Genomic DNA, 23,937 nt, shown 5'->3' with positions numbered 1-23,937 from the left:
CACAGCTGTAGTTCTGGCAAAACAGTGAGTCAAATGCTGAGGAACTAGACTGTCACATGGCAACACACTAAAGGTAAGTTCTCAATAAACGAACAATGCTACACCTGGCAATCTTCAACAAAGTTCATCCTGGATTATGTCCTTAATAAATAGATTTCTTGTTCCACTACTGTTGACCGTAAGACCTTTGACAGGGAGGAACTACTAAATGCCACTTCTTCAGCTAAAGTACATTTTCAGGTTTCATGATACCAACATGGGACTTAAAATGGGGAGTGAGGAGCTTATATTGCATAGTATTTGGATAAGAGGAATAACTTCATTACCCAGGAGACAGCCAGAAGTCTCAAAGCCTCTTGTTCTTACGATAGTTTTTCCTTTACAGGCTTCTTACATTTTGAAGAGCTATCACTAGATTATTAAAAGTATTCATGTTTTGTGAATTAATGCAGATGAGAAGAAGTTACTTCTTGATTCATGGAATAGTTTTTCTTAAAAACAAAAATCAATGATTTGACTTTGTTTTCTCCCCAAGAAGACCAAGAAGAGACATAGATAACTTTAATAATACACTGCAATATCAAAAATATTCTTAAACGGCACTGGAAAGAGTATTAGAAAATCCTGGTATTCATTAAGGTATCTTTCTGGCCTCTATCTTCAATTTCAGGAAGGAAAAAGGCAACCCATACTCCTAAACTGGAAAGTGCCTTTAGAAATAGACGTTATGGAGTTCCCTGGTGGTCTGGTGGTTAAGAATCTGCCGGCCACTGTAGGGGACACAGGCTTGATCCCTGGCCCGGGAAGATCCCACATGCCACAGAACAACTAAGCCTGGGTGCCACAGCTGAGCCAGCGCTTTAGAGCCTGAGCCACAACTGCTGAAGTCCATGCCCCCGAGAGCCCGTGCTCCACACCGAGGAGCCACTGCAACGAGCAGCCTGTGTACAACTGGAGCAGCATGCGCAGCAGTGAAGACCCAACGCAGCCAGAAGAAAAAATACACGTCATATCACATTACACTCCCCAGAAGGGTTTACTAGCACTCAGGAATGGACTGTGTCCTGGATTACTATCTGATAACAAGGGAACATCGGTCAAAGGCAAAGAAAACAACTGCTTTTTTAAATACATTTTTAAGATTAAAGAAAAAAGCTGTGTAAACAAGCAAAAGACATGTTTCTTCAGTGCTACCACAAAATTTGGAAAAGTAATAAGGACTTGAGGACTTAATTGCCACATAAGACTAGAAAACTTGTTATTCTATTTTAGTCTGGCTAGAGAATGTACTGTTTGCCAAGACCCAAAATTCTGTTCAGCTTTACCACAAATTCACTTATCATCTCCAGCTACTGTCATTCTCATTACTACACCTCACAAGTTTGACCAGTACCTATCTATGTAATCAAACAGAATGTGAACATGTGCTTGGTTGACCTCATACCCACAAATAAACCATTTATATCCTAGACTATGGGCAATGGTAATCAGTTCCCCATCTCCAAACTCTAACTATAAAGAAAGTCTGGATCCCCTGTGCATGCTCTGGGCACTCAATGAATGAATGAAATTGGGTCATGATAAACAGAGAACATATTTTAAATTTTTAAAAATACCATATGGAAACAAAATAATCATGTAAACTTGTGCTTAACTTGCTGTCTGAATTGTCTTCGTTAAAAGTCAAATATGAATAAATCTGTTGTTCTGGAGCACACACATTTATGTCTCAGCACACATGCTTAGCTATAACCTTGACAGTGCAGAGTACTCATAACGTAATTGTTGGGGACATTCCAATACTTCCCAAGCAGGGAAATATGCCAAAAAGTACACTCATATCAAGGACTTTGGACTTCCTCACCCCTTTTTCCTAGCCCTATTTCCAAAGGGGGCAAAACCAATAAGTTTATGGACTTCCCCAGAATGCTAGCTACTCCTTAAGCTTAATTTACAAAAATGTACATCTTAAAAGTCAGGTACTCAACTTCTAGTTCAGGAACTGTCATCACTGATTTAACTTTCTTTTAAAAGGTATGATTCCGATTTGTTCTTGGAAAGTTGGTCAATTGATTGAGGGTAGAATTTGACATAGGGTAGAAATTGCTTTCGACTCAGTGACTAACACTTTCAGTCATGTCTAACTCTTTGGGACCCCATGGACTGTAGAAGAAGGGGGTGACAGAGAATGAGATGGTTGGATGGCATCACTAAGTCAATGGACAGGAGTTTCAGCCAACTCTGGGAGACAGCAAAGGGCAGGGAAGCCTGATGTACTGCAGTTTATGGCGTCACAGAGTCAGACGCGACTTCACAACTCAACAAGAAATTGCTTTCAGGGAACTGAATATTTATAAAGACCAAAGACAAACTAAAACATTTATATATTAGATACAGACACATACCAAGTTGTTAACAATAGTTACCGCTAGAGGGATGGTGGGGGAGGTGGAGACCTGAAGAAAGATTTTCATTTTTCATTCTGTATTAAAGGCACAAATTAACCAAGTTTTCAATTTTTGGTAGCACGAAGTCTTGTGTTATGTAATGCTCAAAGCTGTATAAAGACTCATTTTAGTTTGTCCTCCTTTTCCTATCAACTATACCTTCCCTTTTTTCCTTCTTTCCTCAAATAAAAACTTATTCTGAATAAAGAAAAATCTGCTAAAGTTAACTCCTGAATTTTATATATTAGTCAACAGTAGGCCAAAAGTAAAATACTTCAAATGAATTGTAGGCAGATGTCTAATTTCTTGATTCACATGCTTAAAAGAGACCCGGATTCTAAGTTAAGTCCTGCCTTGCATTTAAATTCTATGATTCTAATGAAATCCATCTAATTGGCCAGATTCCTCTGGGGTTTTTTTTTTTTGTTTTTAGGCCATGTGGCATGTGGGATCCCAGTTCCCCGACTACACCAGTGACCTAACATGTGCTCCCTGCATTGACAGCGAGGAATCCTAATCATCAGACTGCCAGGGAAATTTCTGGAGAAGGTTTTATGGAGAGTCAGAAGTTATATAGAAAGGCAAAACACACCCAGAGAGATTTGGAAGAAAATGAAAATCTGTATATATTGATGTAAAATCTGGACATTTTGGTAGGAAAAAAAGCAAGTTGCAAAACACATGCATAGTAAGACACAATATGTAAAAATGCACAAAATTATATATTCCTACAGGTAAATATATATGTACGTAAATGCATAAAGAAAAGGTGACTGAAGAGTATACACTCTGGGGTACCCTAGTGGCACTTCCACAATATCTGCATTTTTTTTCCTAGAATGTAGTCATATGTAATTAAATACAAAACGAGGAACTTTTATACGTCTAGAAAGTACTTCATATGATGGTTTCCTTAAAATAGCTTGCTACCACTAAAGATTGTTGAGTTGTTTAGTCACTAAGTTGTGTCTGACTCCTTGTGACCTCATGGACTGCAGCAGGCTCCTCTGTCCATTGCATTTCCCATGCAAGAATACTGGAGTGGGTTGCCATTTCCTTCTCAAGAGCATCTTCCTGACCCAGCAATCAAATCCACATCTCCTGCATTGGCAGGCGGATTCTTTACCACTGACCACCAGAGAAACCCACCACTAAAGGTATAGTTTACCAAATACCACTGTTGTCTGTTTTTCATCATCATCATACTTTACCCCTGCTATCCCTCACCTTTCTCTCATTGCTCCACACAAGCTCAAATTTAAGGAAATCACATAATGAAGATATGATTCAGTCGCCAGGAAGTACCAAAATCAGAGAGAACTGATATCGTTTACAATAAAGATCATTTAAGTAGGTGGGCTCATCCTCTGGCTTTAATCCATTGCACTTGGAAATATGTGCATTATTTTGGAGAGGACCAGATGCTTTAAGAATAAGATTCTTTCTGGGTGTGCCATGTACCATGCCATGGTCATTATCTACTGCAGAAAAGATGCTGCAGTAGAAAGGTTAACACCCAAAAGCACACTCGGCTTCCTTAGAAGAGAGATTATATATAAATTCCAGATAGCCCAAGCAGTGGTAAAGATCTGCCAAAGTGGTTTGTTTAGAAGCAAAGCATTTTGCTTAAAATTGCAAACGTTTAAGAGTACTTCTACATTTTTTTATTACATGTGATTAATACTAAAATACTTACATGTAGGAAAGTTTGCTCAAAATTATAGTTTTCTTGAAAAGGGAAAAGTTATCAAAGTCAGACATATGGATAGCATGAATTTTAGCCCACAACACCAAATATATTATTACTGTTTTAGTTGATAAAAAATTATAGAACAGCAGCTTACTAGAATCAATGACTATTATGAAATCAAGTAAATGTACAAGTTCAATGAATCCCAGCTTTTAATTATTAAAATCTAGGTAATGCAACTTATAATTTAGAAAAGAACACTTAAGGATCTATTTAGGTTCTCTTATCTTTAGAAATTATTGTAAGGTTTATGACCAGCAAGGTCATTACTATTTACCCCATTTTCCAGAAGATCTCAACATTTTAAATGGTTACAAATTAAGTATTCCCTCTTTGTTACACTGTATCTACTTTTTTGGGGGGTATCTACTTTAAAAAACATATCTTCTTTTAGATATAGAGATACTTTTAAAGTGCCTACTTTAAAAAACTATAATGGCAAACAGAAGTCAAAAGGTAAATTTCACAAGTCAAAGGCATGGATCAAACCCTTCTAGAATGTAAGTTATATCATCTGAAGATAATAAAAGATCAATGATCCAGACCCCTGGCAGTATCTATAATACAGAAAATTGCAAATTACGGATTAAAAGAAATAAACAGTATAACAAGTCATTTTTAATGTTCTAAATATTTGGCACAATGCATAATTTGCCTTATTTAGAAACTATGTTAAAAGTACTGTAATTTTTAAAATGATTTTAAAAATTGTAAGTTTGTAGAATTTCCTATCTACCTTTCATTCTACCTCTTACTACCTTCCTTCTCTATTTCTTACTAAAAATCTAAAAATGAAATATTCTGCTTTTATTTTAATGCCAAATAAGAAGTAATTACTAATAACATACAAGCTAATATTTTTAAAAAGATTTTAATTTAGCTGTTACAGCCATAGCTTTAGACTACTTTCAGAAGATATCCCCAGAACCAAAGAAATTCAGATGTTTCATATGATAATGTGATGCTCTTTTCAGATTACTGTTTACCCCCAAATTGTGAAATGTGTATTTTTAAAAACAATAATCTTCCTCTATAATCACAATACAAAACAAGCAGAATACCCATCGTCACTACAGAAACTATGATTGTATACTTTAAATATCTGGATGCCTTTTTAATGACTATCTCAAACCAACTTTTAATTTATATATACCAACAGTATACACTTATTAGTTGAAAAATACATTGGTTCTACCTACCTACTACTTTTAATACACATGATAATTTGTGTCTTCTTCCTAGTAGCACAATTATAAGGACAAGAACACAAAAGATGTATTACGGAGGTAAAGTAAATATCAGAAAAGCTTTCTTAGCCTTGGTTTATTTTTTTTTTAATCTTTCCTTTGAATACACATTGCAACTGCTTTGTCCTCTTTCACTACCCTTTCACTCTATTCCTACCTAAAACTTTTGAGCCTTGGAGCAAGGTCAGGTATACCATATTATCTATTGTTGCTACTGAATTAGTTTAAATTACAGGTGAAAAAAAGAATGAAATGCTTGATGTTAAGGAAGATACACAGAAACCAAGGAAGAGTAAAGAAAGAAACATAGAGTGGTTGTACCTCACCAATAATTACCTGGCAACTCTGGAGAAGAGGTTTCTATCTGGACTTTATATCATTAATATAGGGTCGAAAATCAAAGAGTCCAACTCTCCAATCATGACTTTTGATTTTACTTTTTTAAATAAACCTCAATTTCACCTCTAATTAGTTTTGAAAACATACTTCACTCCAATGGAGAAAAGCTTATTTCCCACTACATCTACAGCCAAGACTTTCCCTACAGACAAAATAACCAGGAAGGCAAAAACGATTTGTTCCAGTATCTGTACTCAGAACTCCCCCTGCCTCCCTCCAGGAAAACGATTTGTTCCAGTATCTGTGCTCAGAATTCCTCCTGCCTCCCTCCAGGAAAAAGATTGGTTCCAGTATCTGTGCTCAGAATTCCTCCTGCCTCCCTCCAGGAAAATGATTTGTTCCAGTATCTGTGCTCAGAATTCCTCCTGCCTCCCTCCAGGAAACCAATTTGTTCCAGTATCTGTACTCAGAATTCCCCCTGCCTCCCTCCAGGAAACCAAGAAACTACACAGAGTATGATCATCCCATAAAAGAGGACAATTTTAGCTTATCTTCCAGGCAACTCTTTCCACCCCACCCTCCCTCAACACACACAACAGAGAAGCCGTGTGAGGGTGTGACAGAGATTAATAATTTAAGAGGGTAAAAATGCAGACTTATAGAATACTTAATACTAAGTTAAAATTGCAATATCATAACATCAAGATGGCAATTCATTCAACTTTAATCCATTTGGGAAAGTTACTTTTTTAGTAACTATAACTTCTTTATATTCTCTTAAGTGTTCAAGCTAACAACTTTATTGGATACTACTGCTTCTTGTAAGAAGTAAATCCAGGGACCATTTCATTTTATCTTAGACATAACATTTACTAGTTTTCCAAGCATGACAGAAATGGAAAAATATATATATTAGAACAAGAACAATTTATGTTAATTTACACAATTTGTGTTCTTCCTGTGCCTGATTCTATTAAAATTAACAAATTTAAGTTTAGTCTTATGCTTAAGGAAAAAAAAACCTAGTGAGACTAATTTACAAAGTATACAAGAATATAATTTTATAATAAATCTTTCCAGTGTTTGCTATAACTGCATTACATGAAATGTTTCCCTTCAAAGAAACTCAGAAGGATAGCGCTTACAAAATGAAACAAAACTTTCTGTGTTTATCTCTGGCAAGCAATGAACAAATACGATTTGCTTAGGAAGGATCTAGAAGCGCTGCCTCGGGAGCAGAAACCACCACTAACATGCTGCTGTGTAAAAGTCTTGGTGAGCGGCTACTATCTGGGGCTTCCTCCTCTCTTCTCATACCAGTGAATCCATTTCATATAAAGCCTAAGAGAAAAACTAAAGCTTCGCAGAAGTGAAACTCAGCATGCTCTTCAAATACTTCTAAGGTACCATTCTAAAGCAAAAACGGCAGAAGTCATCTCTTTTATCCCTGCCCCACAAAAAACCCCGCAAACCCCACAAAAGAACAAAACAACCCAAAACCCAAAGGCAAATGCTGTTGCTCAATGATCAGATGGATTTAGAGGCGAAAAACGTGATAACAGCAATAATTCAAGTAAAGTATATATGAGAAACTTGAAACACGCCACTTTCAAATTAAGACAGAAGTGAAGGGGAGCTATGACCTTTATATCAGAGTCAAAAAGCTTAGGCATTATCACCAAATGTTAATTCACTTTACAGTCATCAATGAGACTACTGTATATATTTTTGCACCTTGCACTTGTAAAAGCAGATAAAATATTTAATATGTAATTTTACATTGTATTTTACCAGCTCAGCATACAGGATGTATATAGATTATATCAAAGTGTAGTAGACAGTTAGGGGCCTGTGCAAACCCTGCAAAAATAGTACTTCAGGTATCTGCTAATTAAAAAAAAAAAGAAGAAGAAAACAAAAGACAGTATGCTGTTTAGAAGGGATACAATTCAAACTACCACAAAATACAAAGGACTGCAAAAATGTATACCATTCCAACAACATATATAAGTTATTAAATAAAGATTTGATTTAAAAGAATATAAATGAAGCCTTTAAGTAGGTCTTTTCTACATGCATATTATTTCTTATTAAAGAAAAAAATATGTAAAAAGGCCATTGGTAATTGCTTTGTTAACATTTGTAGAAAATGCCAATTCTCTGGTCACAAACTCCACTAAGTTTAGCACTTAAGGTCTCTGCAGTTATAAACGTAATTTAAAATACTGTTAATTCTGTAACTCCATCGGTAAAATAATGTGACTTGGAATATGGCAGTCTTCATGTTGAGGGCAATGATCCACAGTTTGTTTTTTTCACTTTCTTAGGGGTGAACAGTTATCCAGAAGAACAGCACCCTCCACCAACGCTCTGGGCTTGAGGTTCATCATCAATAATCTGTACACCTCGCCTTGCAGCTCCCGGCTGACTGGAGCCATTGCCTTTTGCCCTCTCATCCACTTGTGCTGTCTCTATCATTCCTAAGAGAGGGAGAAAGCAGACATCATTTAGGACCACAATCTGAGTCTTCTGTTTCTCTAATGTCAGTTTACCATCATGAGAGTGGATTTTGAACCAACAAGGCAACTAATAGCGAAGAGTATTTGTCCACAGTGACATCACCAGAGAAAACAAGTTTTTGATCTGAACAAATGACTATTGTATAAGTGTCATCCTTAAGATTTTCCAAATATACTTAGAAATATGTCAGTTCAATTTAGTTCAGTCGCCTAGTCGTGTCTGACTCTTTGCAACCCCATGGACTGCAGCACACTAGGCCTCCCTGTCCATCACCAACTCCCAGAGTTTACTCAAAGTCACGTCCCTTGAGTTGGTGATGCCATCCAACCATCTCATCCTCTGTCGTCCCCTCTTACCACCTTCAAAATATGTCAAAGAAGGTCAAATTGTTCCAAGTACAAGCAATATTTAGGGTACAAGATTATTCTTCAAGTAATGTAAAACTTTTAAGCAAATAATATTTGAAAGAACCAAAGAGATTAGGATGAAGGAGGAAGAAGAAAGCTGGAGGACTCACACTATCTGGTTTAAAAGATACAATAGAAAGTTGCTCTAATGATGACAATGAGATACTGGTGAAAGAAGAAATACAGAGATCAACAAAACAGGTCCAGAAACAGACTCCCATACATATGGTCACTTGATTTTTAACACATGTGCCAAGTTTACTGAATGAACACAGAATCATCTTTTCAAGAAACAGTACTAGAACTGGACATTTACATGTAAAAAATGAAAGTTCCATCTATATCTCCCACCATATGTGAACATTAGTAAGAAATTAATTTCAGACCTAAATGTAAAACAAAATGTTTAGAAGAAAACATAGGAGGAGGGGCTTCCCTGGTGGCTCACTGGTAAAGAAGTAGATCCTAATGCAGATCAATCCTTGATCCAGGAGAATCCCACATGACTCAGAGCAACTAAGCCCATGCAGCGCAACTACTGACGCCTGCGGGTCCCTGAGCCAGCGCTCCCAACAGGGAGAGCCACTGCCGTGGGAAGCCTGCAGACCGCAACTAGAGAGTAGCCCCCACTCTCCGCAACTGAAGAAAAGCCCATACAGCAGCAAAGACCCAGCATGGCCAAAAATAAACTAACTGATTTTTTTTAATAAAAGAAAAAAAAAAGGAGGAAATCTCTGTAGAAGAAAATCTTTATGACTTTTGAGTTAGCAAAGATTTCTCATGTAAGACACACAAAAAATGACTCATAAAGAAAAACTGATAAATCAGACCTCATTAAAATTTAGATCTTTTGCCCTCCAAGAGACAGTTAAGAAAAATGAGAATATAAGACACAGACTAGGAGTAAATAGTTGCAAAACACATATCTGAAAAGATGAGCAAAGAAAAGAGAGTCTTCAGAACAGAATAAGGGTTCTAAACTTGGATCCATAGACTGATCTTGAACAATGGTTTCCAAATTGAGGTATATGGGACAATTCACTGAGATGAAGTTAGAAAAGAGTTTCCCCCAACCTTTCAAAATTTCTATTTTTTTAAATATATGTTTTACAATATACAAAATACATAAGCACTTGTACATGTTCTATAATTTTAAAATAACATATGGAGAACACTCAATCTTTTTATATAAAGATGTGATATATAACATTTACAAGCCACTGATCTAGAACCTCAGTACTCAAAGTATGGTCTAAGGACTAGTGTCACTAACCCTTGGGTGTCTGTTAGAAAACACAAGTTCAGGCCTACACAAGACCCACTTTATCAAATTACAATTTTAACAAGATCTCCTAGTGACTGATACGTACAGCAGTGGTTCTCAAAATTTAGTATAAATCAGAATCATAAGGAGGGATGATTAAAACACAGATTCAGGGAACCACCACCTGGAATTTCGATTCAGTAGGTTTGGAGTAAGGCCCAAGAACTTGCACTTCTAACACATTCTCAAATGATGCTAATGCTGCTGATGAGGGGACTACATTTAGAGAATTACTCTCCCAGGTGAACTACAAATGAACTTCAGGTTTACATAAAACTTATATTTACTCCAAAGTTTGTGTATATGTACATTTTTCTAGAGAGAAAACCATTATTTCATCATGTTCTCAAAACAGTTTGTAATTTCAAGGAATGTAATTTGACAAAATCATCTCAACCCATTATTCTACAGACTAGAGTTTTCCTAAGTATGTATGTGTTCTATTGGTGATATGAGAAATGACTTTCAGGTTGTATATGATAAAACATTTTCCTTTCTCTTTTTTTAATATGAAAAAGCACAAACATACATAAAAGAAAAACATAATGAAAATCGATATGCTTATCACACACTTTCATCCATACTTGGCAATCATCGCTACCATTATTTTTTAATCAAATTTATGTGCCAGACACATAAATTTCATTCATAAATTATGATTTCTAAAGGTAAAAACTTTCAAAAAATAAAAATTATTTTTAGGCATAACCACAATACCATAATCATGCCTAACAAAATTCACAATATTTCTTAAGATCATTTATATCCAATGAGTGTTCATATAGTCCCAATTGTTTCACAAATGTTCTTTTTCACTAGTTTGTCAAATTAGGATCCACATAAAGTCCATCCACTGCAACGGGTTGTTACATCTCTTAAATCTGTTTTATTCTGTATATTCCCATTCCATTTTTATTTTTAATAATATTGCATTTATTTTAATATATATTTAGCAAACACTACACATCCATACACCTACTTTTACAAAGGTCAAGAAAGAGTTCCTCAATTCCTTTGTTCTGTTTGGCTGAAGTGTGATAATGTTTTGCTCCCACAGATTCTGCATACCTTAAAAAGAAAAGTAACAACAGTAATTGATGTAAAATAATGTTTCAAGTTTTTGCCACAACTGCTATTTGAACTTTTTTTTTAAACAGTAGCACTTTTAGTGACTTATTACTAATTAACCCAGGTTTAGTGAAATTAAGATCACATACTGTTTAATATCTCTATATATAGAACCAACTTTTAAATAAGAATATATTGCAAGACTTGAAATTTTTATAAATTAATCTGCAACCCAAATATTTTAGTTTTCGTGACTCACTATTTGGCCATGGCAGTTTTCTTTTGCATCACTTTTATACTTTTTACTGAAACCAAAAAGAGAACTGAAAGTGAAATATCTTTAAATGTCAAGAAAAGTCTAGAAACTGCCAATGTAAACACACTTCATTGAATCCAATAGCTCAATCTATATTAAAAGGTTTGAGTAATAAATGGTAAAGAACACTGTGCAAGGATGAAGACTTCTTACAGAGAGTGACTGATGGAAGGAAGAGAAAGGACAACACTTACGATTCTGCTTCTTGAATGGAAACATGTCTCTCCTTCTCCAAGTCTACTTTATTACCTAATTGGAAAAAGTAAATGCCAGTGTTTAACAATGATTCATTTTTATCATGAAATTAAGCTAATTCTAAATATACAATTGCTATTTTAATCCCCTAGAAAAATAATGCAAATCCCCACCAGACTTCTCAGGGTCTTAAAACTATCAGATTAACTCCTATGACAGGAGGGTTGATTATGACTGTCAAGGTGAATGCCTCAACCTCCCTCAAATGGCTCAACGCATATCCCTCCTGAAGCTGCGGACTCGGAGAGGAAAGAACTCTCCTAAAGAGATGAGCATTCTTTTTGATTTAGAGTATAAATGGGATTAAGATTTACTAGGGAACCCTAACGAAAAATCTATGATTCTTATCCAAGTGGAAGTGGTCCCCAATCAACTTACAGATGATCAGTAATTAAACAAGGCTATCTTATTGCTCATGAAAATATATCAGGCTAGCCTTTTGGATCCTAAGAATATTCTGGTTTTCTGGATGATATGAACTGATTAAAGAAAGCATTAAAACATATGGCTTTTGAAGTACTTCACCAGTGCAGGGGAAGAAACTGTACTGTTTTAAAAACATCAGAGAACTTAGTATATGAACACCATGCAGATTTTATTTCTTTTTGTCATTTATTTTTATTATTTGGAGGCTAATTACTTCACAATATTGTAGTGGTTTTTGCCATACATTGACATGAATCAGCCATGGATTTACATGTGTTTCCCATCCTGAACCCCTCTCCCACCTCCCTCCTCATCCCATCCCTCTGGGTCATCCCAGTGCACCAGCCCCGAGCACTTGTCTCATGCATCCAACCTGGACTGGCGATCTGTTTCACACTTGATAATATACCATGCAGATTTTAAATTATTGAAAATAAGTTTGGCTTTCCTTAAGCAATGAAACCAAACTGAAATTATGCTACAAAGCAACCAGAATAAAAGTGAAGAAACTTCAAAATGCAGATTCCTTACTATATACAGGCTAGAGATGAAGGTAAGTAGGCTGGACTGAGTGCTAAAGGCAATGTAAATAACGGACAGGAAAGGGGGAAATACACTAAGAAAGGACACATTAAACAAATATTTTCATTTCTTCTATTATGACCTATAGAGGTAAAAAAGAAAATCCTATAAACGAAGTCATTTTTTTCTTGGAACTTTAGAGCATCAGGAAGACAATTTCAGATAAAGCATTGAACTAAGCTCCCAATGAAAGATGCAACGCTTAGAACTGAGAAGTACAAGCCCAGAGGCTTTGCATATAGAAGACCTCAATAATCTGAGCCCCTAATTATATGCAGCTTCAAGTGACATTTGACACAGTAGCCTAAGGCTGAGAGGGAAGCAGACAAGCTAAAGCTCAGAAAGTGAAAGAAAGTGAAAGTGAAGTCGCTCAGTCGTGTATGACTCTTTGAGACCCCATGGACTGTAGCCCACCAGGCTCCCCCGTCCACAGAATTTTCCAGGCAAGAATACTGGAGTGGGTTGCCATTTCCTTCTCCAGGGGAATCTTCCCGACCCAGGGATCAAACCCGGGTCTCCCGCACTGTAGGCAGACGCTTTTACCATCTGAGCCACCAAGGAAGCATCTGCCTACAGTGCAGGAGACTTGGGTTCAATTCTTGGGTCAGGAAGATCCCCTGGAGAAGGGAATGGCAACCCACTCCAGTATTCTCGGGCCCCTCCCCCCAAAACAAACGGGCTCAAAGCTCAGAAGGTCCTAGCAAATTCAGTACTGACCTCTTCCTTCTTTGAACAGTCTACCGCAGCAAGAAAACACATATCAGTTCTGATCTCCCACATTATTCTGTCAATAAAATTTTTAAACTGCTAAATATTACAGCCAATATATCCAACAGCTGCCAGCAGAGTAAACTGTTCTATGCCATGAAGAATGCAAAAAGCACCACCTAGTGGCAGATGGTTCCAACAAGCAGGAACAAGATTCTGCCACAGTAAAAAGGTAAAACAGCCTCCTTATAGAAGGAGACACTTGTTGAAGTTAACGAAAACCCTCTGAGTTGGTTTGATAGAGCTTAAATGTCTCTTTTTTTTTCCCCAAAATCTTCCAGAATTACTAATATCTACTTTTTAAAAATGAGGTTAGGGAAAGTAGACAATCACCTTATTGCCTCAAATGAATATTCTGGGAAAACTGAGACACTGCTTTATTCTTTAATAGCATTTTAAACAGCGAACTTTAATAATGCCAGTTATTTTCTTTTAGATTTTTTGGCTCGCCACCATGGCTTGCAGTATATCTTGGTTACCCAGCCAGAGACTGAACCTGGGCCACAGCAGGGAAAGTGCCAAGTCCTAAACACTGGGCCACCAGGGGTTCCCCCAAATCTGTTATTATTAAAATTGCTATTTTAATAACACAACAAAAAAATCCTTCTACTAAATAACTACTATTTCTTTGAACAGTAAGTGCTCATGATGGATTAACAGCACAGACTAAGTCACAAAACTGCCTGTCAGTGACTGATACCTTTCCAAAGTTCAAGACTTTTGTAGCTCCTGTGTTTGTTTGAAGGCAAGAGAGCTAAAGCTGGCAGCTTTGAGGCTTATTTCCCCGACAGCTCAGATGATAAAGAGTCGGCTTGCAGTACTGGAGACCCAAGTTCGATCCCTGGGTCAGGAAGATCCCGTGGAGAAGGAAATGGCAACCCACTCCAGTATTCTTGCCTGGAAAATCTCATGGATGGAGGACAGGCTACAGTCCATGGGGTCACAAAGAGTCAGACACGACTAAGCCACTTCACTTCACTTCACTTCTGTTTCAATACTACTCTGTGGCCACATTGGGAACATTCCAATAGGCTTGAAACACCTGAAAACAAGAATAACCACCAAAATAAGCACCTACTTGAGACTACTATATACTCCCTGAGGGCTGAAGCCACTGGAGAAGAAAAGGCTATCCTGCTAAGAACACTAAAAACTTTTTCTTCTTTAAAAATACCTATTTTAATGAAGAACATGGAAGGGATATGACCATTGCTAAGAGCAGATGGCTAATAGCAATAAAGAGGACTTTATTTTGCTTAGACAATAAAGGATGGAATGTGGCCTAGTGGAAACTTTTAAATCTGACAAAATTCGCTTTAACTTCTGGCTCATTTCAAAACTATATGGATTGGTGCATATTACTTCACCCCTCTTAGTCTCACTTTGTACAAATGCAGCTAATAAACTTTCCAAGGTTTATGTGAAAATAAGATATAATGTAAAAGGTCCAGTAAATAGTACATATACAATGGAGAGTAGTTATTAAAATCAGCCATATTCATCACAGTGAATGATCAAATGAAAAATCAATACACTTATGAGACTTAAAGCCCATGATAATTAACACACTTCTTATCACAATCCTGACTGGCTTAGAAAATCCTTTACCCACCCCACCCCCCAACTTAGTTAGGTTTCCCTTTGTGTTATCACAGCACCTTCCCCTTACCCTTTCACAGCATTTATCACAATATACAATAACAGCTTGTTTTTCTCTCTCACCCTACACGATAAGCTCTGGGACGACAAGGACTGTATCTATTTTTTTCCCCCTATTTTTTAACTTATTCACTATATTACTCCCAAAACCTGGTACAAACCAGCAAGTAACACATATTGTTGGTTAAGGATACGGGCCTGAAGGAACAGACGGGCCTAAACTAAAACCCCAGGTCTCTCTCTAAATACTATGCAGTCTGGGAACTGTCAGGCTCGCTAGGTCCATTTCCTCACGTGTAAAATGGCAACGGCAACAATGCCTTCTTGCAGTGTTGTCAGGAGGCCTAAATGAAACAATAACGGTGTAGTTCTTAGAACAGTACCTGGCACTCAACAAGTGGTAAGTAGTTATTAATAAATATATGTTTAACAAACATACAAATGTTGAGAACAGACTATTAACAAAATATTCTATTAAATAGAGCAACCACAGCCAAGAGTGCTGATCAATGGATTAAATAAAACTAGAGGGGAAAGTCTCTACTAGCAAAGGATGGAGTTCTCTACTCCTGATTTACACATCATTAGTGGTTTAGATAAGGACCGAGAAGGTTAAGCATCTAATTTACACATGAAAAAGCTAGGAGATTATAAATATGTCAAGCATAAACAGTCAGAAACATATGGCAAGTTGAATCTTACATTTAGGTTTATGTAACAGATATGCAGGAAGACAGGAAAAGCCTAACAGAAGAGCAATACTTATAAAAACGAAATTCTGATTTAACTATAATCTATGTAAAAGACAAATTAGGCTGACATGACAGCTAAAAAGCATATGCAATCTTAGAGATAAAAATCTAAACAAAAAAGGAACCAAAGAGAAACGCCAGAAGTCCAAGACAGAGTTCTAGAGTTCTCTTACTTTACCCACTAAGCATATTCCTCCACTCCAGTGAATCATGGTCTCCTTTCATCTTTGGAGTCGAAAGTCACCTTTGGAGTCCTTAACTCAAAAATATGTATAGTTAATTGTAACAAGAACAAATTCAAGGGATTAGATCTGGTAGACACAGTGTCTGAAGAACTATGGATGTAGGTTTGTAACACTGTACAGGAAAATCATCCCAAAGAAAAAGAAATGCAAGAAGGCAAAGCGGTTGTCTGAGGAGGCTTTACAAACAGCCAAGGAAAGAAGAGAAGCAAAAGGCAAGGAAGAAAGGGAAAGATAAAACCCAACTGAATGCAGAGTTCCACAGAATAGCAAGGAGAGATAAGAAGGCCTTATTCAATGAACAATGCAAAGAAATAGAGGAAAATTATAGAATAGGAAAGACTAGAGACTGCTTCAAGAAAACTGGAGCTATCAAGGAAAGATCTCATAATTATAAGGATGGGCATGATAAAGGACAGAAATGGTAAAGCCCTAACAGAAGCAGAACAGACTAAGAAGTGCTGACAAGAACACACACAAAAACTGTACAAAAGAGATCTTAATGACCCAGATAACTAGAACTGGACATCCTGAAGTGTGAAGTCAAGTGGGCCTTCGGAAGCATGACTAAGAGCAAAGCTAGTGAAGGTGACGGAATTCCAGCTTACGTATTTAAAATCCTAATAGGTGATGCTGCTGCACTCAATATGCCAGTAAATTTGGAAAATCCAGCAGTGGCAACAGGACTGGAAAAGGTCAGTTTTCATTCCAATCCCAAAGAAAGGCAATGTCAAAGAATGTTCAAACTATCGCACAATTGCACTCATTTCACATGCTAGTAAGGTAATGCTCAAAAATCCTTCAAGGTAGGCTTCAATAGTACATGAACTGATAACTTCCAGATGTACAAGGTGGGTTTCGAAGAGGCAGAGGAAGCCAGAGATCAAACTGCCAACATTTGTTGAATGATGGAGAAAGCAAGGAAGTTCCAGAAAAACGTCTACTTCTGCTTCATTGACTACGCTAAAGCTTTTGACTGAGTGGATCACAAGAGACTGTGGAAAATTCTTAAAGAGATGGGAATACCAGACCACCTTACCTGTCTCCTGAGAAACCTGTTTACAGGTCAAGAAGCAACAGTTAGAACCGGACAGGGAACAACAGACTACTTCCAAATTGGAAAAGGAGTACGACAAGGCTGTGTTCTGTGACCCTGCTTATTTAACTTATATGCAGAGTACATCATGCAAAATGCCAGGCTGGATGAAGCACAAGCTGGAATCAAGATTGCTGGGGGAAATATCAACAACCTCAGATATGCAGATGATACCCCTCTAATGGCAAAAAGTGAAAACCTCTTGATTAGGGTGAAAGAGGAGAGTGAAAAAGTTGGTTTAAAACTCAATATTCAAAAAACTAAAATCATAGCATCTCGCCCCATCACTTCATGGCAAATAGATGGGGAAAAAGTGGAAACACTGACAGATTTTCTTTTGTTGGGCTCCAAAATCACTGTGCATAGTGACTGCCACCACAAAATAAAAAAGACAATTGTTCCTTGGAAGGTAAGCAATGACAAACCTAGACAGTGTATTAAAAAGTAATGACATCAATTTGCTGACAAAGGTCTATGCAGTCAAAGCTATGATTTTTCCAGTAGTCACGTATGAATGTTGAGTTGGACCATAAAGAAGGCTGAGTGCTGAACAATTGATGCTTTTGACTTGTGCTCTTCAAGACTTTTGAGAGTCCCTTGGACAGCAAGAAGATCAAACTAGTCAATCCTAAAAGAAATCAACACTGAATATTCACTGGAAGGACTGATGCTGAAACTAACACTCCAATACTTTGGCCAACTGAGTGAAGAGCCAACTCACTGGCAAAGTCCCTGATGCTGGGAAAGACTGAAGGCAAAAGGAGAAGGGAGTGGCAGAAAATAAGACGACTAGATAGCATCACCCATTTAATGGAGATGAATTTGAGCAAACTCTGGGAGATAGTGGAGGACCGAAGAGCCTGGCGTGCTGCAGGCCATGGGGTTGCAAAGAGTTGGACACAACTTAGGAACTGAACAACAACAATATGACAAGAACACAGCTTAAGTCACTGATTTTAATTATATTGTAGTTGCCAAACTCTTTTATTTTCTAAAATAATCTTATGATGAAAAACTAAAGGTCAAGTTGAAGCAAGGCTGGGAGACTCAAAGCCCTACATGTTCAGGGATTCCCAGCTGCTCCCCCAAGGGCATTCCTTGAATTACAGATGCTTGAATCTCTTGAAAGATCCCTTCAAAATTCTAAATTATTCTAAAATATTAAATATTAAAATACCATTCTTCTTTTCTCATGTAACTTTAAAATGAAAATTATTCATTTACTATCCTTTAATAAAGTATAAAAGAAACAAAGGTCATTTTTAAAAATTACTGTCACTTACCTACTATACATAAACAGATTTCATTTCCCAACATTTTCCGTAATTCTTTCACCCAGTTTTTAACCTGTGTATACAAGTGTAAATATTAAAACAAATCCTGTTACAATGACTACAATTACAATACCCCAAAATGCAATGTTGCGAAAATAGCTCAAAATTCTGTCTAATGGTCCATATGTTTAGTTATTAGGAATGATTGACTATATAGGAGCATGTATATTGCAAACCACAGACACACACATCCAATGGAAAGACTCCTCTCTCATCTACATACTAAGTATAAAGAGAAGCATCTCTAATTACAAACTTTCATAAATTGTCCACATATCTAAGCAAAGCTGTTCACCAGAGCAAAAGCATGTCAACTGCAGCCTCTGATAAGAGATGCTTATGTAGAATCACACTGGACTGAAGAACGTATGGGCTTGAAGATTCCCTAGTGGTCCAGCGGCTAGAACTCAGTGCTTTACTGCTTAGGGTCAGGGTTTAATCCCTGGTCAGGAAAACAAGATCCCACAAGGCACATGATGCAACCAAAAAAAAATTAAAAAATACACACATATACAAGCTTAATAATAAGTCTTTTATACCCCAGTTGGTTCCAAAATAGAGGCACAGGAGTGTCTGTGACACACACTTAAAGGAAAAACAAAACGTACAGGAGTAGAAAGAGAGTAAAATAAAGTTTTATCCTCTGGTGTGTGATAGGTTTCTTCACCCTCAGCATCACTGGTACTTTGGCTTTGCCAGCTCTCTCTGCAAGGGCTGTCCTGTGCAGTGAATGACACTTAGTAGCACCCCTGGCCTCCCACCGGCTAGACACCAATGCCATTGCCAGGTGTGACAACCAAAGCTGTCTCTAGACACTGCTACCACCTACGGGTAACCACTGGACTGCCAGGAATTCCCTGCCTCTAGCCAATATTCTTCTTCATCTGCAGTCACATTCCCCTCCACAGGCATTACATTCATTAACCCATACACTCTGTGATGAATTACAGAGGGTCAGAAACTGTCTGCCAAGAGTCCATTTCTTCTCTCTCTGACTCTGCTCTAGCCAAGTCTCTTGCTTTGACCAAGAGAATGTGGCAGCACTAGCGCCATGCCAATTCCAGACTAAAGTCTTAGGAAGTCTGTCAGCTCTCTCTTGGGATCTAGTTGTCATATAAGGTTTGGCTGGAATACAGAATAATGAGAGCATGTGGACAGAGTACTGGAGAAGAAGACACCAAATGGAGTGAGAAGGCACATGGGGGGAAACCAGGCCCTCTTGGATCCAGGTCCCCACCCAGCCACCCCCAGTTCATGCAGCAGTCTGAGTGACTCCACCGATAGCACACGGAGCAGAGGATTTGTCCAGAAAAGAGAGAGAAAATCGCTCAGTCCTGTCTGACTCTTTACGACCCCATGGACTATACAGTCCATGGAATTTTCCAGGCCAGAATACCAGAGTGGGTAGCCTTTCCCTTCTCCAGGGGATCTTCCCAACCCTGGGATCAAACCCAGGTCTCCTGCATTGCAGGCAGATTCTTTACCAACTGAGCCACAAAGGAAGCCCAGGCAACCCTCAAAACCATGAGAAATAATATGTTGTTTTAAGCCATCAAATGTGGGGGGTTTTGTTATGCAGCAAGAGATAACTGGTCACTTTTCAACCTAAACAACTCCACTTTCTTTTAATCAATAAAATACTTAAACCATTTCTTTCCATGCCAAAAAGGCAAGAAGGGATAGAAGGGATAACAAACAGCATCCCAAAGATAAAATGTTTTAAAATATCATTAAATCTGAAAGCTACCTATTTTCATTTTTCTACTCCTTGGCCTAAGTTTTTCAACACGGCATTAATAATCCAAAGGCTCACTTGTATATCTGCTTCATCCATTAAATGCTAGGAAATAAATAAAAATAAAAAACAAAAAGGGCAAGTAATTTCAAGAAGTACAAACCTGTAACTCAAGGCAAGGAAAGTTTCGCCTTGGAATTACCCCTTTTAGTTACGTATCTTTTCTTATTCCCAAAGGCTTTCAAAAGGTCAAATAAGTAAACTGTCACAATCCTAACTGTGATGAGAATTCAGAGGTTAAGTTTAATGGTCACTCAATTTTGGTCCCAAAAACTTTATAAAAACGGAAGTACTTTAAAATAAACACTGCATTGATTTTCCTTTTAAAATCTGTATTGAATCCTCCAGGATACCTAGTGAGGAGAAAAGAGCTTAAACTTGATTTAGTTCTTCTTCTGCCTCCAAATAATTATGGAACCCACCCGTGCAGCCATACCAAGTTTTCAGGTGCCCAGTGTGTACAGAATCAAAAGAAAAAGTTTGTGATTTTCTTCAATAAGGAGAAAAAAAGGCATCTATATTTTTCTGAAGCTTTTACTTCAGATTATTTCCCTTTCCAATACCTGAGAAAGCCATATAATAAACTATTAATAGATGATATCCATACTGTTAACATGAATTAAATACTCCATTAAAAAATATGACTGATCATCATTTATGCAGAAACTATGCTTTTAAAGCCAAGGCTAATCACACTGTTAAACAAACACGTTAATGCAGACTTGAGAAATCACTGTTGCTCTATTAAGTCGTTCACCCATAAGTAAGCAAGATACCTTCTGAAAAGAATCTTCATCTGTTATATCATAAACTAAAATAGCTCCATTTGAATCTCTGTAGTAAATTGGACCCAATGCGTGGAATCTCTCTTGACCTGCTGTATCCTAAATAAAGCAACAAACGTTTATTAGACCAGAAGAAAAAATATATCTATTATTTAAACTACAGTGAGCTTCTAATTATAAACTAGGGTATAAAGTTATAGATAACCCCAAAACACTGTTAAAAGAAACAAGCTATAAAAAATTTTAAGTTATAATTAATATTTAATGTTTTACTGTTTTGTAAAGGTTACCTCTCCCCTCCCCAACCCTCCTCCTTCTCAGCAATCTTTCCCACCCTCGCTAAAAAGCCAACTCAGTTGTCAAAGGGCTGGCATGACCACAATGGCCTTATAAGCCAGAAACAGGCTTGGCACTAAATTTACGTTCTCCACAGAGAGAGGAAACAAGGAGAAACTGCATTATCCTTGCCCTAGTCTCCACCAGCCACTCCCTTGGAAGATTAGGACATGGAGACAGGGGGATAAAGGCCAGGTAGGCTGTCCACCTCTTTCTCTGAAATGGAATCCCTTGAGTTCACCCTTCTCCAGTTGTAAAGTTATGACAGCATTATTCATGTATAACAAGTGTATTCAAGATAGAATTCTTAGCCAGATTTTAGGGGGAAAAGATGTTTAATTAAAAAAAAAAGATTTTGGCTAACCTTGAGTTAACAACAACAAAAAAAATCCAGAAATTCAAATTCCTACCTTGAGTTAACAACAACAAAAAAAATCCAGAAATTCAAATTCCTATTTCTTAAGCCAATCAGTTATTAGAGTATGAAGAGCAGGTAAAGGCCTTCACGCATACAGCTGAAACGTTAACTTACCCATATAGCAAGATTTACTCTCTTCCCACCAATATTTAACTTCTTTGTTAAGAATGATGCCTAAGAAGAGAGAGATACATTAAATGATGTTTCACATAGAACTTCTTATCCTAAAAACTATAGATGAATCGTATCATACGACACAAGCTATCTGGGAGAAAAAGCAATCATGAGTTTCTATTAATAACTAAACATTGTTTCCACTGAAAACAGAACATTATTTTTATTCTAAGAAAAAGATATTTTGTTTTATGAACACAAGTTATAAAAAGTACCCAAAAGCTGGTCATTAAATGTTTTCTTAGTTTTTTTTTTCCCTCATTAAAACATTTTCTTAGCATTTAATTTGATGCCACCTAACCTACTCATTATAGAAAGAGTCTAAGAGACTTCTAAGATGAGATTAAAGAAATGTTTACTTCTGTTTTCTTGGAATCCAAACACCCTGCATTTCACCTTAAATTTTTTGTTAGTATTTGTATAACTTCCCTTTCACAAATAATACATTTTCTTTGTTGAAAATTTAGGACCAATGGATAAACAAAATGAAACTTTCAAAAAAAAAAAAAAAAAAAGAAATGTTTACTGCATGTATATTATCTAGGGTGAAACAGATCACCAGCCCAGGTTGGGTGCATGAGACAAGTGCTCGGGCCTGGTGCACTGGGAAGACCCAGAGGGATCGGGTGGAGAGGGAGGTGGGAGGGGGGGACCGGGATGGGGAATACATGTAAATCCATGGCTAATTCATTTCAATGTATGACAAAAACCACTGCAATGATGTAAAGTAATTAGCCTCCAACTAATAAAAATAAATGGGAAAAAAAAAAAAGAAATGTTTACTGGTGTTTACTTAGCTGTATGAATACCATTACTACTGGAAATTTTCCAGCAATTATTTTGCAATTCAATTATTTAAACTACAGCTAAAAACTGTACCAGGTACTATCACAGAAATGAAAGAAAACAGTTCCAGCTTTCAAAGAGCTTACAGTTCCACTGCAAATATTAAAATGTAAAGAGAATGGTTAAAATGGAGGGTCTTGCTAAGTACACTATAAGGAAAATGCTGAGAAAGGAGTGTAAAGCTTGCCTGGATAAGTCACAAAAGGCTTCAGTAAGAAAGTAATGAGCTCCTCTTTATGAGTAATAGGGTTTTTCCTGACAGACAGGTGAAACCACTGAAGCCTGAAACATGTAACTCCCCCATGCCACAGGAAACTGCAAGCTGGTCTGGCGTATGCCAGAGATGAAACTCTAAAGTTAGGAAAAGGTTGAATCAAAAAACCCTGAAACTCCATATCTAAGGATATGGACTTAACCTTGTGGGTCTCAATAAAAGCTGCTTCAAGACTCTAGACAAGGTTTTTGGTTTTTTTTTTTTTCTAATGCACACCACAGGCAGGTGTATTTGTGGACTGCTGTGTATTGCTCCCTACCGCCCTTGTGCATTCACAGTGCACACTGAGAGTCTGCCAAAAGAAAGACTGGCTAATTGTATTTATACAAGTATTTCCCAAACTCATTTGACTTCTTTTCCCCTGAAGAAACACCTAACTCATCCAAAGAAGTAAATGTTAGGAAATAATACTGCTGACAATGAAGAATCAATGAAGGGTTTTTAAGCAGTGAGGACATATAAAATCTGTATTTTTAAGAGAATGACTATGATAGGAAGAAAGACAGGACTAGACCTGGAAGACAGGAGGCTATTTTAAAGCTGGAAAGAAAAGCAAAAAGGGCCTGAATTAAATGCATTAAGATAGAAAAAGAGAATAAAATCAAGAATAATTGAAGAGGGAATATAATCAGAAACCTGAGTCAGTTGACATGTTTAAAAAAGGAACAAAGAACCAAGTTCAAAGCTATTCAGAAATTATCACATTTAAGTGTATCAATACAAAAGAAAGTGCAGAGATGGAAAGTAAAACAGATAAAAAGGCTAGGATGGTGAATT

General features: G+C 37.1%; 1 protein-coding gene across 1 annotated transcript in view; it reads right to left on the bottom strand.

The window, feature by feature from the left end:
• Window positions 1-5,052: 5,052 nt before the first annotated feature.
• RAB21 (RAB21, member RAS oncogene family) overlaps window positions 5,053-23,937 on the bottom strand; it is a 29,855-nt gene continuing 10,970 nt past the window's right edge. The window contains exons 2-7 of the mRNA XM_070454198.1: window positions 21,981-22,040; window positions 21,104-21,211; window positions 18,482-18,545; window positions 11,613-11,667; window positions 11,014-11,102; window positions 5,053-8,263 (exon numbers count right to left, since the gene is read on the bottom strand). Coding sequence (XP_070310299.1) covers window positions 8,121-8,263; window positions 11,014-11,102; window positions 11,613-11,667; window positions 18,482-18,545; window positions 21,104-21,211; window positions 21,981-22,040 — 519 coding nt within the window. The 3' untranslated portion in view covers window positions 5,053-8,120. The remainder of the gene's footprint in view (window positions 8,264-11,013; window positions 11,103-11,612; window positions 11,668-18,481; window positions 18,546-21,103; window positions 21,212-21,980; window positions 22,041-23,937) is intronic.

This window comes from Odocoileus virginianus, chromosome 24, assembly GCF_023699985.2.
Source record: "Odocoileus virginianus isolate 20LAN1187 ecotype Illinois chromosome 24, Ovbor_1.2, whole genome shotgun sequence".
NCBI classification, from domain to species: Eukaryota; Metazoa; Chordata; class Mammalia; order Artiodactyla; family Cervidae; genus Odocoileus; species Odocoileus virginianus.
This window is presented reverse-complemented; position numbering and strand designations above follow the sequence as displayed.